Raw genomic sequence first — 19,520 nt, forward strand, 5'->3', positions numbered from 1 at the left:
GTACTTCAAATTTTCATATTTAATTCAATGTTTTACTTGTCTTTTCATTGTAATTAGTTGTGAAATCTATAAGCAATTTCTAAAGCTATAGTCATTTGAAGCTAACTGAGAATGAAACCTATCTCTGACTATCTCTGATCCCTTCTGCATATCCACATGAAACGGCTGCAAGATTTGACACGAGGTTTCCGGTGTGTTTGTGAGTGATCACATGCTCTTAGGACAGTCTGTGGCAAAAAGCATGCATTCTTCATTGATATAATTCAGCTAGATAATCTTAGCTGATTTTTAAAATTTTAAATTATTTTATTGTAATAGTTTTACGTTGTCATTCAGGCATTCCTGCAGCTGATGAATTTGTTGTCAGACATGAGACCCACTTATTTTGTCGTTGGCAGCAGGATCTAGTTGAGCGTGCTGGATTATTGTCAGCTCAATGCTTTTATCTGCCTGACTTTGTACTAATGTACTGTATGGAGGATTGTGTTTGACCGCAGCCACCTGTTGCAGGAGGATAACAAAATATCTTGGGACAGGACTAGAGGGTGGGGCAGTAGGTTGAGAGAGGTCAGAGACACCTTATCAATACCTCACTAATCCTTCAAGATGTTCAAACCTTAACCAAGGAAGTGTGCACCATTTTAGTTCTTCCTAAAGCTTATGTTTTTCCTTCATTCTTTTTCTGAGTAATCACTTGATTAAACCGGAATAAATGCATAAAATGCATGGTGCATTTCCTATATCATTAGAAAGTTATGTGTGATGGAGAGACATTTTGCAGATAAGCATTAACATAAAAGCAAATGTAGACAAGAATGTTATTTTGCCCCCCAAGAGATCATAATTTTTTTTTTTGTTTTTTTTTTTCAGCATGAATTGTGGGATAAGACAAAGACTCTAGTTCGTAATATTTTGTGTACTGTACCAATAGTCACAGTGAAAATCTCCCATCCAGTCCATATTCAAATGTCTTTAATAAAGTCATCTTGAAATGTTGAATGAATTCAATTAAGTGCTGATCAGTTGTTTTATAGTGAGGATGTAAAATTTTCAATTTTACTATATATATTCCTCATAATAAAAGAAAATTATATATATATATATATATATATATATATATATATATATATATATATATATATATATATATATATATATATATGTACACACACACAATGATGTTTTTACATTGACAATGAAAACAGTGAATGTTAAGGGACTGTTTTCATTTGTAGATTAATTTTAAAAAGAAGCAGAATCAAATTGTAAATTTTCATTGATATGCATAATGGACATTTACCCCTTTTTTTTTTTTCTTTGATCATATCAGAGAATTGATAGCTGTGAAGTTTGGCGTAAGAGTGGGTTAAGAGTGAGGAAAAGTCTAAGAGAGAGAGAGATGTCTCCAGCAGTTCTAGGCTAATCCCAGAGGAGAGGACCTCCTCCTCCATCTCTGCCATTATTTGATGTAATGAAAGGAGAAAGTGTGTAACAGCTAGATTGTTAATTAATTTACTCTAACAAGATGAAGATAAATGAAGCACACTGAAGGTTGACTAGGCAAAGGGGGCCCACTTAGCATTCGCTCTCCCCTTGGCCTCTGCTTGCTCAAACAAAGATCAGTTCTCACAACAGTCAGCACATGAGGATTCAAATGACTGACTGCCTTCATCGCTCTCAAAAACTCATTTCAGATTTTACACTAACTTTCAGTCCCATATTGACCTAGATTTGAAAGACGAAGGAGAAAAAAAGCTCAAAATAAAATCTCTTTAAGTTTTTAATGTGCTGTGATTTAATCGGATTCCAGCACTTCTGGACTGTCGCTCATTTGCCATGCATGCTCATGATTAATTGATATTATTCTCTATGGTTAGTTATTTTGTTTATAGCTATCAGTCACTTCACTGACATGTTTGCGTTTGGCTTATGAGCCTTATTTTAGTGACAGCTGAGCTGGAAATGTTCAACCTGGGCTCTTGTGTTGCTTTAATGTAGTATGGAAGCAGTATGGCAGGGTCATTTTTTATTGGAACTAAGATACACAGAGATAATTCTGAGCAAACACGGGCTCAGATTTTCATGGGTCTAGCACACGGAGTCTACCTAAGCCTCCTGTGCCCAAAAGATGTTCTTCTATGGCCCCGCACCATTCACTGTATGAATAGCAGTGGCCTAATGCGGACTGGTGGTTATTTAAGTGGTGAGAGAAAGAGGCCCAGACACATACACACAAAAAAAGAGAAAAGCCAGACAGTTGTCTTCATCCAAGCGCTTTTTTCAGCGTTCTATCAAAGACCTTCTTTGCCAGACAATTCAGCATGGGCCCCGCATGGCAGAGCAGACCAATCACCTTGGCACCCATTCTCTGCTCCTTTTTTTCAAGTCACCAACAATAGCTTGTTGATTGTGTGGACAACACCAGCACAATTACCTTCTCTGTTGTGACAGCCGAGTGGTGTTTTAAAGTCCGCTCTTCCATAATAGAATTATTATTGTTATTCTTATAGCAGGGCCTCTGGAGATGGAATAGCTGCTCCCAGTATGTCATTATTTTGCAAATGTTCGATTAGCTCATCATGAACTGTGCTGCAAGAATCACAGCTAATTAGACAGAGGGAGCGTTGCCGCTGGCCCCTCCAGCTCCTGAGTTAAAAGGTACCACTTGATGGGCCAATAATATAAAGAAAGGTGGTAAAAAGAGGGATTAGAGCTGTTGCCGTAGTAACTCCAGCTTCCATCTGCGAGACGAACAATGGACTTGTGTTCCTCCACCACCTTTGATTGAAAAATAGAAGCGAAAGAGCTAGCGCTCTGAAAGGACAGGACCCTTTTTAACAACAAAGTGGAATTCTGGCCTAATAGGCTCTTTGGTAAAAGTTGTTTGGTAAGACCAGGGGAGGATAGAGGAGACGAGAGGTCATCACGTAATCCGAGGACAGCAGAGGCCGGTGTCTCCCAGAACAATAGTAGTTTTTTTTTAGGTGTCATGTTCGTTCTGCGCCGTCACTGGTGCGGGACCTGCAGGTTGGCTCCTCTCGACATTTCTTGAAAGGAGATTGAAAGGGAGGAGCAGAGGGAAGTGATGCAGTTAAGCAAGCAGGAATAAAAGTGCTGCACGGCCAAAACCTTCTTGTTCCTAACTGACTCTGAATAAACATTGACTAGATTTACGCATTAAAATCTGGAAGAAAATAAGTTGTCCAATTAGACAGATCTGTCAGATGTTGTTTGGATGGCCTCCAGTCATTCCCATCGCTATTCCCTGTTGAGACGGAGGGAGGGCAGAGGGGAGAACAGGTTTCTGCACGGCTCTGTTTGTTCCTGACACTTTGTTCGCATGATAACCACGGCCTTAGCAGTTTTCCTGCCTGCGCATGACTTTTCTTGCTCTCTCTGTATTTATAGAAATTGTCCAACATAAATAGGTGTGTATCCACAAATAATATTATTCTGACATTCCACAGTTGTAGCAGTTTATCAGACTTGACACCGACTTGACATCAGATTTGAAATGCTGTCGTATCATATTACTTTTTGTAAAAAAAAAAAAAAAAAAAATCCTGGTGTGGCTTATACTGAAGCACAAGTACATTTGTACAATAAATACTAAATAAATATAAATCCATAAACACAATAAATAATCAAAATTATAAAATATAATTATTAAAATAGTCATTTTTTATTATTATTATCGAGATCTTAATATTAAATTATCTGTACATAAATTGTTTCAAACTGTTTGTCCGTCCTTCAAAAAACATTTGTCATGCAGTTAAAGCGAACAAAGAGCCATTAGGGCTTTTTGTCATGGACAATATGTTTATGATCTGCAATCTCCATCCCTCTGTGTCCCTCTTTCACTTTATATCCCCTATTAGCAGTGGAATATGCCCGCTCACATTAACCTAATTTATGGTCAGAGCCACTGTAACAGCAGCACAGGTTAATGAATTTGGCATTACTGAGTAACTGTTATTGAGGGCTGAGGAGAAGCCAAGCAGATGGGAGAGATTGTAAAGCTCCCTGCTTTGCATGACGACGGTTGAAAGAATAATGATAGCAAAGGAAACACATGAAGCCCTCCACCCACCTGCAGAACAATTGTGTGTGAACCTTCTGTTTTCTGCCTGGACATTTCTGGCTCATCAGAACATATTTTGCAAATCATGTACCAAGCCTGACTCAGCTAAATTCTGAATGGAATTTTTACATAATTATCTTTAATTTGAGGGAATCAGTTTAGCATGGAAAACGGTTCTTAGTTAAGCCACCCTGGAATACAGATGTTTTGACAGTGGACCTTTCCTAATTTTTTTCCTGCTTCTAATTGTATTCCCTTTTTCCTTTTTTTTCTAAATACACACACACACCCACACACACACACACAATTAATATCAAAACAATATAAATATAAAATATATATTATACGTTTTATCACAATATTTGTAATTTATTTCTAAACTGAACTCAAATGTTTTAAGTACAGACTTTTATATATAATTATACAAAGCTTTTTTACTTAACCCAGTATTGTGCACTCACATCTTCTGAAGTAGACATACTAGAACATGAGTTTGCCTCAGATTTTCCATTCACATTGATACTGTGTTTGGCTCACAATATTATGTTGTGACATGCCAAACGATTCATGACTGGCCATTACATCGTCCAACACAATGAGTCTTAAGAAAACTACCCTGTGATGACTCACTGGTCCTTTCATTCCATCCTGCCCCCCCCCTCTCTCTCTTTCTCTTTTCTTCCATCAGCATCTTTTATTCCTCTCTTCTGCTTTCAAGGCACAAGAACTTCCGCTCTCTGCCTCGACACAGTTGTGCATGGCTCACCAACCCTTTCAATTTAGATTTCAATTATCATGTTAGTTTTGTGATTAGATTGTGTCCTCCAGGAATCAAACCTCACTCTCTCTCTCTTCCCCTTCCACTCTGCAATCAGATTGGATCTGATGAATTGCGACTGTAATTACGGAAGTTATTGAATATGCAGATCGCTGATGACTAGCAGTGTATCTGTTCATAGTGCATTAACTCTAACTGTATCAAACGAGAAGCTTGTTTAAGATCCACTCAAGTAATGAGAGAGGGCCAGTGGATACCATTAGCCAGAAATAATAGCACGCTTGAAAGGGGCGAACTCAATTAAGACCTATGTGGTCCTGTTATGGTGCCTTTGTTTTATTCCCTGCGTGAACGTGTGTATGTGTGTGTGTGTGTGTGTATGTGTATGTGTGTGTGTGTGTATGTATGTGTATGATATAAGATGGAGTTTTACAGCTCGCTTTCTGGCGAGGTCAGCTGATGAAGCATTGTAACTTGCGGTTTTGCTGTAAACACACAATGAGGTCTCTGCTGGGAGGTTATGAATAGCTCAGTGTGAGGCTGGCTCTGACCGGCTTTTGAAAAGGAACCATGATGCAAACACTGAGACTGATAGGTTGCAGTCGGATGGGGAAGGGTGTCAGGGTTAGAGAGAGAGAGGGGGAATTTGTAAAGTAAGTGTTTGAAGCTGTTGCCTGTCTCCAAACCTTGGCCTCTGGGTCTACTACATAATCAGTCACTCACACACACAAACACACCTCCTATCACCCTGAGTATGTCAAGCTGCTCTCCCAATAGCAACGGTGCCAGGGCTCTAGACTCATTCTTCCCACTAGTCGCTCTGGTGTGACTTATACACCCAAAGTGCTCGCACTGAAAGTGCCTCTCTCAGTCTCTTCACATGATCAATGAAATCTAAATCCTGCTGCAACTCTGCAGCACGCACAGTATGGAGCAGAGCAGACCATGCACTCGCACAAATGAGACCATGACTAATTTTAACTTGCACATTCTCAAAAAATTGCACATGAGATCATTTTGGTTGCAGTCTAGGGCCCTAGGTGCTACAGAGTGCTGTAATCTACACTTGACTCTTGAGCTCATAATGTGACATACCACATTACACAGAGACTCAGACAGATGCTTACTAACTGGCCAAGAGATAGTCAGTGTTTTAAAAGTGGAAGGCCCAGTGAAGTGGTAGCATTAAATTACCTAACCTGTCAGTCACAATTTTTTTCATTTTCTTTTCCTTCTTCCCCCTTAAGCCAAGAGCAGTTAGAGCTTGAGCTAAGTTCATGAAATAACAGTCATTGTAAACCTGTATGACTTTTTTTTTTTTTTTTTTCGTGGAACACAAAAGATGTTTTGAAAGATGTTCATGCTGATCTTTTCCATACAGTGACAGCATATTTAAAGTTTACAGAAAGAAACATTTATGTTTTTCCTATGAATATTTTAAGACAAAAACAAACAAAATATATACACCACAACAATCAACACTAAAATACATTAAAAAAATTAGAAATAAGTAACATATTCACCAAAACTGCATAACCAAAACTGCATGCTCATCAAGGCTACATATATTTGATTAAAAAATACAGTTATGACAGTTATATTGTGGAATATTTTTTTACCATTCAAAATAACTGTTTTTCTATTTTAATATATTTTGAAATGCGATTTATTTCAGCGATTGACCTTAGTGTCACTTGTTCGCTCAGAAATCATTCTAATATGCTGCTTTGGTGCTCAAAAAAAAAAAACATTTTTGCTGGTTAATATTGGGGTTCAATAGAAAGCTCAAAAGAACAGCATTTATATGAAATAGATTTTTTATTTTTTTATTTTTTTTTTGTAATGGTTTAAAAGTTTATACGGTCACTTTTGGTCAACTTCCATCTTTGCTGAAGAAAAGTTTTAATTTGGATTACGTTGTGGTACTTTTTGTCCTTTTTCGAGCTTGGCAGGTCCCCTGTTTGCTTTCATTGTATGAAAAAGAGCAGCAAGAACATTCTTCGCAACTTGCCTTTTTGTGTTTCACAGAAGAAAGAAACTCCTACATTACATGATGGTGAGTAAATGAAGACAGAATATTAATTTCAGGATTAATTGTCACTTCAGACTTCTGGATTGCCACAGCACTAACATGTAGAAACACCCAAACACACAGCCACATGATAAACCTCAACCAGAGGGGAACGGTTACATCAAAAAGCAGTTAAGATTCTTTTGAATGCATGTATGCCTCAAGCACAACAACAGGGTTGCTAACTCTCACGCATTTGGCGTGAGACACATGCTTCCAGGGTTTGTCTCACACTCTCATGCTGCCCACGTAAATCTCATGCCAAATTGGCAACCCCTGCTTGTGATATAACAGTCTCAGCTTTCAAATTTTGTAAGTTTTAATAAGAAATTGAAACAATAAACACAGTTTTAGCGCACTTAATGTGGCGTAAATCCTAAAATGTAGCGCTTCAGTTAAAGCCAGAGCCATTGAAAAACATTGCGACAAGCTTTGATCTTGCCGGAGTCACCACGTGGTCACGTGGTTCATGGAACTCTCCAAACAAACCAGCGTTGACGATACATTTGAAAGGGTTTCAGTAGAATAGATGAAAGCTTCACTATACAGGTATTTTCAGTAATTTTTGGTAAACATTACAGCATTTTATGTATTGATTATTATGTCGTTGACATTTACAGTACATTTTATTCTGGAGAGTTATGGAGAGGCAACATTAATATGGTTTTCTTGTATTTAACCCTCAGGTATTGCTTACTTATAATGTGACCACACAGCTTTACTCTTTTTCAGTTAAATAAATGTTCTATATTTTAGTTCAGTAAATATTTATTTAATATTTTAAGGAGAACTTTTGGTACAAAATACTATTTGTGCAATAAATATGGTCCATTAATGACTTAAAATATTTTTTTCTGGTATTTCTATTACTTGTATTACACTTATTGTAGGTTAAAATAGAGAAAGGGTTTTAAATTCCAATGCAAAGAGGCAGATTAGAGTCATTTTGTGGTCAGAAAATTATTTGTAATGCCATAATGCCATGGTTAACCCACTATGGGTACCTGTTGCTCTTGACTAAATTGTATCTAGAATATTGCAGGTCATACCTGTGTACTTATTTTAAAGTTTTTCATTTGAAGAAATATTTAGACTTGATGAAAGACAAGATTTTTAAATGTGAAATTAAAAAGGTAATACTTACATCCTCAAATATAAGTATACATAATGAATGCAAGCAAATGCTGAAAAAAGGGATTTTTATACCCTTTTATGTACCCCCCCCCCCCAAAAAAAAATAAAATAAAAATAAAATAAAATAAAATAAAAAAAACTCACTACAAGCTGAACTTAAAAGTTGGCAACCCTACAACAATATAGTCAAATGAGCTAAAACAGTACACACAATCATGCTAGAATGAGAGAATACAGTGTGTGAGCTACCTGTACAGTACTATGAATCTCATTTATTTATCATCTCTCCTGAATTGACTCATGGTAGGAACGTTTTCTGACACATACACACACTCTCCGCATGCTTAAATTGTATCTGGCTAAATGGCCCACTGTTAAATATTTACCCTAAAACTGTCTCCATTTGCTGTGGAGGTGACATCAGAACAAAACAGAAGGAGCATCTGCTGGCATTATAATTTCATAACGCCACATAAAATGCGTTGTTTGTAGCCTTTAAAATGCAGCACTTTTATGAATAATGCAGCTCTCGATTTCAAGAGGAAACACTTAGAAGTTGGATTCATAAAAAATAAATCACCAAGTTTGTTTTTTTTTCCTCTGTGATCATAAGAGGAACAGTTAAAAACTTAAGTGCCGCCACAGTAAATGAAACGAGCTCATCAAACACAATGCTAGATTGTTAGCTGCAGCGCTAGTGAGAGGAGAGGCATTTTCTCAGTTGCTTTGTAACTGCTGGATTATGGGGTCTATTTAGACTCTAATTAGTGTTCATTTCACGAGTTTCCAGTCTTAAATGTGTATTAATGTAATGACAGAGGACGTGTTTGTTTTTAGGCGTCTAAGTGGAGAGGCTTAATACAGGCTAGCTAAATTAGCACATCCATTCTGACAAGTACTCCGGATTAACTTATGACCCTGTTTGAGAGCACAGAGCTCATGGCCACTGGTGCTCTGGTGGACCAAACTCACTGTAGTTAAGGCTCTTTAGATGCCGCCTGCTTCCGTGTATATTATTAGGTTAATAGGATTTCACTTGTTTACACCAACTGTTAGCTTAACACGAGGTCAAAGAGGTGGCTTAAACTTGTGTAATTGGCTTATTAAGAAGGCTCAAGTAGCATTGTAGTGAGGGGTTAAATCTCACACACACACACAGGCGGGGTGCCACACGACGTGCATCGAGCACGGCCTAGCTGCGTGCTCACTGTTTTTCCGCTTCTGATAACGCATGGATTGCGAAAGATGACCTTTGTCGGTGGCTAACTATTGTTTGCGGATTGGTTGCACTCTCCGCAGGCTGTGAAAGACACATCTGCTGCCTCGCACGCAGAAACAGAGAGGGATAAAGGGAAGGAGGGGAGGGAAGACCTGTGCCACACGTCCCACACTGCCACAATACCTATCTGCTTATCAAATATTTGTCTGGCCTTCGCTACCTATTTACTTTCCCTCTGTTTGCTTTGCTTATTCAAGTCTCTCTGTACCAGATACAATGTTACCAAAGACTAGATGCTACAGTCTCTTTTTTTTTTTGTCCCGGGTTATTCACCTCCTCGCTGTCAGAGGGCACATGGACATTTTCTTTTGTTTTATAGTTTGCTTTCAATTTTCTCTTTCTCACAGCCTCTTTCTGACCGAAAAGCGCATCGTACACTGCCACACTCTCTCTCATAAATATGCTAGCGTTCCCGGTTGCTCTGTGCTTCGATGACAAACAGAAGCGGTGTTAATTTGCTCACTGCTCTATCACTCTTCCCGCAAACCCTTTGCTGAATTGCCCAGCTCAAAATGTGTATTTGTTTAATATGTTTTTGATTGATTCAGTGATGATGATCTGTACAGTCAGTATTGAGAACCCACACACACACATTCAGGAGCACAAAAGGCCTCTTTGTGCTGCTGGCAGGCAGGGTTTGTGAATTGGGGGAGCAGGGTTGAGATTACTTGAATATTTCAAACAGAGGCCCAGGCGAGTCACAGGACCCGGTCCCCGCCGCACGGAGCGGGATGGCTGTGGCAACGACGAACCCAAACAGAGGTCCGAGCCCGAACCCAAAAGCAATGGACAGCAGCCAGAGACCGATACACACCACCCCTGTCACACACTCGCGGTTTTTTAAAAGAAAGCAATTTAGTTAATGATTTCATTCTGAAAGTCTGTCATGATGCATGCGTCTGCTCCTGCCAGGAAAAGGAGAGCAGGGCAGAAAGAAGGAAAGAAAGAGAGATGAAGGTGTTAGTCAACATGACTACACTTAAGTTCTAACTGCTTGCGGCTGCTGTGTGGATTGTGTTACCGAATGGAGCAGACCGTCGTAATGCTACTAACAACTGGCTGAGGAAGCTCATCACTGACCATAGAGGGTTTTTTTCCAGTCAGATATTTTGCCAGTGTGTTGAGAACATTTTTAAGACACTACTGTGCTGTTTTATCTGAAACGGGAGCGTGTGAGTTGGTCAGACACATGGTTTAATAGCAGACGGGTGAGACATTTTCTGTATCAGTCAGCAGCTAATCCAGTAATGTGCCTGCTTTCTGGCCTGGGTACAAATCTACTGCACATTTTTCTGTTCACCATGCTTGTCAGCTTCTGGTTTTATTAGGCCGTGGTTCAGCGTGTTTCCTATTCACTTTGCCACTTTTTCCCTGTGCTGCTCCATCTTAGCATTGCTAAAACATCAACGCTTCATGTACTCTCTGACTCAGATTTTCGTGGCAATTACTCGGATCGATGGACGGACTTTTCCTCTCACCCTCTCTGTTCTCTTTCTCTCTCTCTCTCTTTCTTTTTTTATATCAGCTGTCAATCATGTGGGGAACTTCTAACCACCTCCTGACAGGCATGAGTGCCAGCCGTTGGTTTAGCAGGGGTTTTTATTCAGCCGCCTTCGTCTGACCTGTCAACACGGCCACACACTGTTGCCCATGTTTTCCATTGAACGGGGCAAATGAATTAGTTTCAGAGGTTTAAATCGACAATCAATGTCACTTGTCCCAACATAATAAGGCTTAATCGTAGATCTTCGAGATGTGTCCTGGCTGACCCTTGCAATTCGTCAGGCATCTTTACATGGCCTCATCTGGGTGGAGTGAACGTACTGCCCCGTTCTGATTTTCCAAATGACGTGTCGCATGAATTGTGGCCTTTTTGGCATCCCCTCCCGGTACTCCCTGATCCCATCTTCCTGCCCTCCTTTGCAATTTCAGAAAAAAAAAATTATACATTTCATAATTTGAAATAAAAAAAAAATTAATGAGGGGAGAGAACACTGCAAGGAGGACAAAGAAAGCATAAAAAGGCAAGCTTGGGCTACAAAAACTGAACTGTTTTCCACCCAAAAAGCATCCAGAATAGTTTAGAGTAGAAGGTATTTCCTTGATTTTTTTTTTTTTTTTTCCTCCACAGAAATCCTATTTATGAGATGAGAACGAAAGGGAACAAAACAGCTTTTCTTTTCATAAGACGCTGCAAATTTTCCAATTTGGTTGACTAGCGACTGGCACAAAAAAAAAGAAAAAAAAAAGCTTCCTATTTTTGGAAAAGAAAGGAATTAGGGGGACAGTGGCTAGAGAAAGCAGGGCACTGTGCGTCGGCATTCCAGTTGTACCAGCCCTGGGCACCGGGTGCCAATGATGACCTCATGAGCTCCAGGCTGAAGACTGTAGGCATACAGTTCTCGCTGACACTCACAGCCTTTCATGCTTCCATTCATTCTCTCCAGTCCTCTGGCGGCAAAATTACTCCCTCATAATTAGCCATTGTCCCCATTTTTGGCTAGTCTGAAAAAAAGTTTTTTGGCTAGTCAATTTTGTGCCTCCCCCACCCCCACCCCACCATTTTTAACCTTTTCCCTGTCTATTACCCTCCATCTTGTCTAATATGTTTATTGTGAAACTGAGCAATATACAGCCCCCCTCCTCTGTCTATCTTTAGCATTCTCACTTCATTCTCTCTCTGTCTTCTGTCCTCATCACAGTGGACTGTGGGAGATTTTACACTTGATTTGTTGACTCCTTTGCTATAAAGTCAGCTGCTCTGAAGAAAAGTACCTTTATAAATGACAGCGAGGACCTGCCCCTGAATGGTGCTTTGTTTACTGTTTTTCCAGAAAGGGGCCCCCACTATATTTCATCTGTCAGAGTTGCTTTTCTTTCCCCAACAATGCTTGATTGTTTCCACAAAAAAAAGAGAGGGACAGCGAGAGAGAGAGAAAGAAACAGAAAGAAAGAACGAAAAAAAAAGAAACCAGGTTCCTCAGACAGAGAATTCTGTATTATATTTTCCTGCCAAATTCCGATCTCTGTTTTCCTTCCCGTGCGCTCACAAAGGGCTCATAACGTACTGTAATCTGTGAGGGAAACCACAAAGCTCCACTGTTGCTCAGCAAATAGGCTGTATTGCTTGTTGGCTTCACTGGCTGTAAAGTTTGCTTAACTGCAGCACTGACACCAGGAACTTTGGGATCTGCCGCGCCTTAAGGCCCCGAGTGAGGGACGGAGAGAGACGGCGAGCTGCTTTTCTTATGTCTCGGAATCATCTCTGACCGTACGGGGACTGAAAGAGACACGCGTGCGAGGGAGACGCTGTGTGTGTGTGTGTGTGAGCGGAGGAGCTTAACAGCTGCTCTGCCGGTGACTCCGTTCGTGTGTGTGAGTGTACTTCGCTCAGCGTGGCGTCGGATGTGTTCTGACAAGACGTGCCGTGGCTGGGACAAACGGCCTGCCTGTGCTCGAGTGTTTTTGTGTGTATCAGAATTTGAGGAAGTGTTATGCCATCCAGTTCTAAAGTGGTGTGTGAAGAGCAGAGAAGGACAGGAGCTGCCAAGCAGGCTGAGGGGGACAGTATGTGAGTGTACACACCTGATACACGCTCATTCACACACATAGTGAGGACAGTGACAGGGTGTTTGAGCTGAAGAATTTTTTCTTTCTTCGTTCTTTCTGAGTAATTCTTACCCAGGCTATGCTTGATGTCTAGAATACAGTTTTAGAAGATACTTTTAGAGAGTACTGGTGTTCTCTTTGTCAACTGAATTGTGTGTTGTATTTTAAGTGTTTGAAATGGAGCAGAGTAACAGTGGAAAGACAGTGAAGGAGTGAGTGATGGGTGAACGGATTGCAAGGTTAACATTTCTGGACTACAATTTAAACTGTTTTTTGATGGCTTTTAAAAGTGAAGACATTTGGAAATGTCTTATTATCACTATCCATAAGTGTGCTACAATTATTTATTTATTTGTTTATTTAAATATATTTGTTTTATTAACTTTTATTACTGTTATTTTATTGCTATTATTACACATAATAATTATTATAATAAATGTATTTGTTTGTTTACTTGTTTGATAGATTTTAAAAAGTGAAGGTATTTCTCAGAACATTAGAAGTTTCTTAGTATCACTATCTGTAAGTGTGCTGCACTTCTGAACATTAAATGAGCTTTTATAATAATAGTAATAATAACAACAACAAAAATTGATATTAATACATTTTAATAATAAAAATAATAAGCAGTAGTAATAGTTACTATTATTTATAGTGTATTTTTATTTAATTATGTTTTTATTGTTTTTTTAATGAGATTGAAATTTTTATTGCTATTATTCAAAATCATAATTTTATTTACATATAAATCAATTAGTAGTTGCCATAAAAGATATCAAAATAGATAAACAATTATTGCTGGTTTTTGAGGAGCTTGTTTTATATTAATTATACTACTAGCTGTAAGTCCTAGTTCTGAGAGACAACGTTCTTTCCTTCTGTCTCATATGATTGTTCACGGATGGTAGACTGCTCAGGTACAATGGAAGGTGATAATTTGAAGGTGCTAAACAGCTACAGCAGGGATGATAATTTTCCAGCCCAGGCTTCACAGGTGACAGAGGGTTGATTACAGGAGGTGAAGACCTTGAGAGTGTGTGCCGTCACCTGTGTGAACTGCTGTCAGAGAGATGCTCGCACCAAGACACATGCAAACTCATGCCTCTGTATGTCTCTCACTCTTGTTCTCACTCTCTGTGGGACACCTGTTCATGTGTGTGCGGTTGCTACAGTCATGTTTAGTATTAATGGGTAAGTTTATTATGTTCATTTTATGTTTAACATTGTGCTGTTGTTTGCACAAAAGTATCAGTGACTTCTTTATTAGTAACCAAATGCTCACCAACTTTTACGGCTGCAACAGCTGCTGCTTTTTTTTTTTTTTTTTTTTTAAAGGCTAATATTTTGTTAGGGTGTTTTTTTTATTTTTTTTTTATTTTGTTAGTGTTGTTTCCTCATTTATTACTCTGTTTATACTGTACAGACCGGCAGAATTATCTTAAAAGGGTATTATTATAAACCTCACAACAGGAATACTACACACAGCACACAGTTGCTTGTTTCTTTTGTATTTTTTACGGATTTCCTTTCAGGCGCAAATGCTTCCTGCTAGACTTTGAATAACTGCATTGGAGTGTCCTGTTTCAGATTTATGATTAGCCTTTTAAACTCTCATTTTAATAGCAAAGTTTTACATTACTATAAGTTTTACATTACTTTCTCTGTCCTACTACCTTTACGTTTCTTATTAGCCTGTATTTTGAAAATGTGTGCATATGCTCAAGAATGAACATACACATACACATGTCGTTACCCGTGGAAACTCGAAGCCCTGTCATAAAGCAGCTTTTGCCATTTTTCTGCTCACCCATCGTTAGCTCTTTCAACAATGGCCCTCTTGTTTAACCCTCTTTTATTTGATTATTTCACTTCTCATAGGTCTGGGTGGTGGTGCCGGAGCAAAAAGTAGCCTTCAAATATTTCCTTTCAGGAGTGGCTGGTGATTTAGGGGGTCTGCAAAGGCCTGTGGTTTTGAGGGGGTGTGGGGGTGACTGAGAGGAAGGGAGCAACAGTGACACTGTAGCTTAGAAGTTACTTATTGCCATTGTCTATAAAAGGGCAACAGAAAGACACGGCAGAGAGAGAGGAGTGGGGGGCTTCTACCGATTGAGCAGGGTGAAAGCGGATATCCCAAGACACATGGCCCCCGGTCATGAGACCCCCTGAGGAACACCAGCGCGGGGTGTCTTCTAATGCCAATAACCAATTAAACAGAGGTCAGTGCGTGATGAAACATTAGCAGCGGCAACAATTCATGAGTCGAAGCATTCCAGGCTACATGAGAACTCATGCCGAGAACTTAACTCCTAATCCTCATAAACATATCGCAATATTGTCAGCTATATATGGGGCCTTTCTCTCTCCCTCGGACTGCCAAAAGACAAGCTGTGCTGCCCTACACTTATTGATTGGTTTGGTTTGTTAGCTGTCCATTGTTATTGTGTAATCAGGCCTGAGCGGGAGAGGGCTGACAGGAATTCATATGAGGCCACTCTGGCTTAGCTGATATATTCTCTGTTTAAAATGCACAAAGGCCAACGGATCTGACTTATTTACTGGAGAAACAGGTTGAATTATTAATAAGAATAAAAGGAAGCACTGCGGTGGCTCGCTGGACTGTTCTGTGAGCATAAAACAGCATTTAATTTGATGAAATACGATGGCGTCGTCAAGGCTATTTCCTCTCCTCCTTCAAACGCCACATACTGTACAACTGAAGTGGGGTTTTGTTTTATGGCTCGTAGGGTGGAATTAAATGATTTTGAAGTCCACTTAAAGGAAAAAGCCATCTAGGAATCAGGCCTTTATTTCAGCTAAACGGCAGCCACATTGTTCCATTCTCAGCCATGGGTGCAGATTAGCCGGGTGGATGTGAGTGGGGTGGGGGGTGTTATGGTTGGGAGGGATTGAGGGGCAAAACTCATGAACCCAGCACTCATGGGCTGAGCCGCCCTCCCAGCTCTCCTAATGAATTATTAACTCCAACTGACAAATACTGTTACGGGGCCCTGGCTCAGATCGGTTGCGTTTGCGAGTAAAATTGCTGTAGACACATGTTAGAGGAGGATGGAGTCAGCCTCTCTCTCACTCGCTATCATGCCTCAGCAGTTTGACTGATGGCTGGAGACTGGAGGGAAAGGCCTGAGAGACTGAATATTTCAGAGGTAAAATAATACCACTTGATTTACTGTGTAATACAAAAGAAGTGCTTTGTTTCGCTCGCAGTCCATTGAAGATGAAGGTGGGGGTTGTTGTGCTGGAAGCTCTGGCTCTTTGGATCCATGAATAAAAAATAGAAGCAGAATCGCTCTGTCTCTCATAAGCATGCTTTCTCCTCTTCTAGATGTCGCACGCCTCTTCCACAAGCCATTTGGTGCTCTGAACTTTGCTCTTAAATTTGATTTTCAATTAACGCTCTACAATTTCAGAGATCACTTTGTTTGATATAATTACAGGAAACAATTTATTGGCTGATTAAAATTGAGGCCTCGGTCTTGCTAAAGAAAATAGGGGCGCGGAGCTGTCTGGGTCTCTGGTGCCTTTCTCTGCACTAACTAACAGACACAGCACAGCTGCGGTATCCCGCTTGATTAACTTCCATTGACTTGCATTGTCCACTCTGTTGGCTACCGCAGAGCTCATCTAAGACTTTGTGGATGTGTTTGTGTTATTTTTGCTTTTATTATTATTATTTTTTTTTTGGTAAGCATAAAAAATTATTCATATGGAAGCTAGCCTGAGACAATGGCAGCTTGAGTTGTTTTATTTTTTTTAAAGCTCACTTGCCGAACTGTATTAAACAATTCATATTTAGAGTGTGAGGCTTAAGTGCTCAGCCATGTGCGCAAATTGATGGCACGTCTTCAAATGAAGTAGTCATACTTTAAAGGGCCTGAGAGCAATTGGGCCTGACAGCCCGTTGCAACCCACACATCCCTCATGCACCGAAGAGCACGGCTGCCGCACGCACGTGAACAGATTAACTCACAGTTTGGTGTTAAAATAATCTCTCCCGGTGTCAAATTTGTTTTCGTCCCACGATGAGCCACATGCTAGAAAACTTGGCAGGGCCGGGAGATGGAGTTCTGGAGGCACCTTGGGCTGCCTTCATTACCCAGCCTGCCTCTCTCTCATCTCCCCTCAGTCTCAGTGGGCAGTAGAAGGACATTAGCTCACCTGCAGCCCATGACCTAGAATGCCCATGCCCTTTGTCCAGGCTAATGTGGCCCGCGGCAGTGTTTTGGCTCTCATAAATTCTGGGCATTTCAGACTCAAAACAATGAGTCTGCAACCCTGTGGTCAGTTGCAGTCAGTTGTGTGTATGTCATTGTTCATGATCTTATGAGTGCTGGCTGTCTAGTTTAAATGATTGTCTCAGAACAGGCAATTTAAAGGCCGCTAGGAAAGCTGTGTCTTGGCTGATTCTCAACTCACTATATCAGTTGCGTTTAATTTGATTAGCAGTTTACGTTTATCCTTAGCGCTAGTTGTAGAGTAATTTCATGAATTGTTATAAAATTACAACTGATCTGTTGATTTATTTTATTTTATTTGATCTTATATTTTATTTATTTGGTTTATTTTATTTTTATACATATTTTTATTTTATTTTATTCGGATAAAATAATTGAATTTTATGCTATATGACATGATCACTTTTGTTTGAATTTTTTTTTTTTCCAACCCTATGTTTTTAATTGGAAATTTGCTATAAATCATTGCAAAGTTACCTTCCATCTGTTAAAGCAGCCTACTCACATGAATCCTTATGTACAATTGCAAAAGCAGAAAAGCACAATTACCACAAAATGAAGGAAAATGGCACATTTATAGACTCAATATGAATGTAATCATCAAAATCCTGTTAAGTGTCAGCGTCTCAGCGTCACCGCTCTTTTTGTGGTTGGTGGCAGAGTTAGCGGCTTTAATGAGAGCGTGTTATATGGTATGGTAACCCTCTTAGCGTGGTAATCAGCCGTGGGGCAGGGGGGATCGGGCCTGCCTCAGGCAGCTCTCCAGTCGTAGCTCAGCACGTCCATTTACATTAAACAAAGGATTAAGAGCGACCCCAGTGCATGCCGTTTCTCCCGCACCGAGCTCAGAGCCATTGATAGGATCTCCTCAGCTCTGACACCAGTCCAGTTGTGGGGTTAGATGTGGCACAGAGGCTCAGAACAGCCAAGTTCATATATATATGTGATGTGAGGGCGCTTGTATGAATGAAAGCCAAGCTCCAGTATTTCCTGTCTGACATTTGACATTATTCAGAATGAAGTTGTTCCATTGGAATTTTGAATATTTTGTGACAAACATGTTTCCTCTGCTCTTCTCTCAGCAGAATCATGTCTTCCAAGCAAGCCACCTCTCCATTTCCCTCGACCCCTGACGGAGGCGAGGATGGAGTGAATCAGGAGTGCATGTCCTGGGAAAAAGATGAGAACTCAGAGTCACTAATCGCCCCTCAGCTTCCCCTGCACAATCTGCTCCACAACAAACCTCCCCTGGAGGAGCTCCAGCCAATCAGCAGCAGCGTGCCGCCCGAATCTGACTGGGACAGCCTGCTGTCGGCCCAGCAGCGCATGGTGAGTGCCACTGCCAGTGTTTACATTTAAAGGATATTCTTTGTTGTATTTGCGTGTCAAAATAACAGCGTTCCTTTGGAATTCTTCAGCTTTTAAGAACTGCCGCTTTCTCCGGTAGTGGGCGTAACTAATGGGCAACCGGCAATCTCATTGGCTGCTGCTCACATATTATCGTCCCTGTTTTGATTTCAGCAAATCAGTTCCATCGAACGCACACAACCTGATTAATATTCATGAATCCAGCAGCTCATTAATCCTTAGTGCCTTTTATATTGTTCTTATTAGTAGAATTCGTGCTTGACTGACTGATGACTATATATATATATATATATATATATATATATATATATATATATATATATTTTTATTATTATTATTAGTCTGGTGAGTAAACAAAAAAATTTACCAGCCAATGGCGATTCAATTGCCAAGGTGTCCATAGAGGGTTGAACTTTCTAATGAGGTGTAGATAAATGATTGCATTATTAAAGATAGTTGGCAGGATTCAAAGAGTGAGAACCGTCTGGTCTAGATGATTTTTCTAGAACTCTACAGATATTTTCCAAAAGGCAAAAAGCCTCTCACGACACAATCTTACAACATTAACACAACATGTAGTAAACCTCCACACATAACCCACATCTATACTCTACACTCTGTACTCCTGCAGAGAGGGATCCTCAACCCAAGGACACAGCTAGAACAGAGCAGGCCTGTCTGGAACACTTTTTAAATGAAGACTTAAGACTTTGCGACTTGCCAAGGACTCGGCTTTGAAGTTTAAGTCCCCCACGAGTGCCTGGAGATCCCTCACACTGTAAAAGTGAAGGAGAACAACGTATTGAATTGCATTTCACGTCAGAGCGATTTTATGAATCTATAAATAAAGGGACAATGAGAAAGCGGGACTAGGAGTGGGAATTTGAGGGAGTTGAGGGAGCCGCCCCCCTCCTCCGTGGTGGTCTCTCTAGACCGTGAGGCAT

At 40.1% G+C, this 19,520-nt stretch overlaps 1 protein-coding gene across 28 annotated transcripts in view; it reads left to right on the plus strand.

The window, feature by feature from the left end:
* The window catches only part of LOC109066226 (transcription factor SOX-6-like), a 150,932-nt gene that overhangs the window by 34,267 nt on the left and 97,145 nt on the right, over nucleotides 1–19,520 (plus strand). For 19 of the 28 annotated variants that reach the window (XM_042759950.1, XM_042759952.1, XM_042759965.1 and 16 more), the window contains one exon: nucleotides 18,291–18,537. In XM_042759950.1, the coding sequence (XP_042615884.1) occupies nucleotides 18,291–18,537 (247 nt within the window). Of the gene's footprint in view, nucleotides 1–8,200; nucleotides 12,918–15,982; nucleotides 16,120–18,290; nucleotides 18,538–19,520 lie in introns of those variants that run through there. The other 9 variants (XM_042759956.1, XM_042759964.1, XM_042759942.1 and 6 more) reach the window with 5 other exon arrangements.

The sequence above is a fragment of the Cyprinus carpio genome, chromosome A7 (assembly GCF_018340385.1).
Source record: "Cyprinus carpio isolate SPL01 chromosome A7, ASM1834038v1, whole genome shotgun sequence".
NCBI classification, from domain to species: Eukaryota; Metazoa; Chordata; class Actinopteri; order Cypriniformes; family Cyprinidae; genus Cyprinus; species Cyprinus carpio.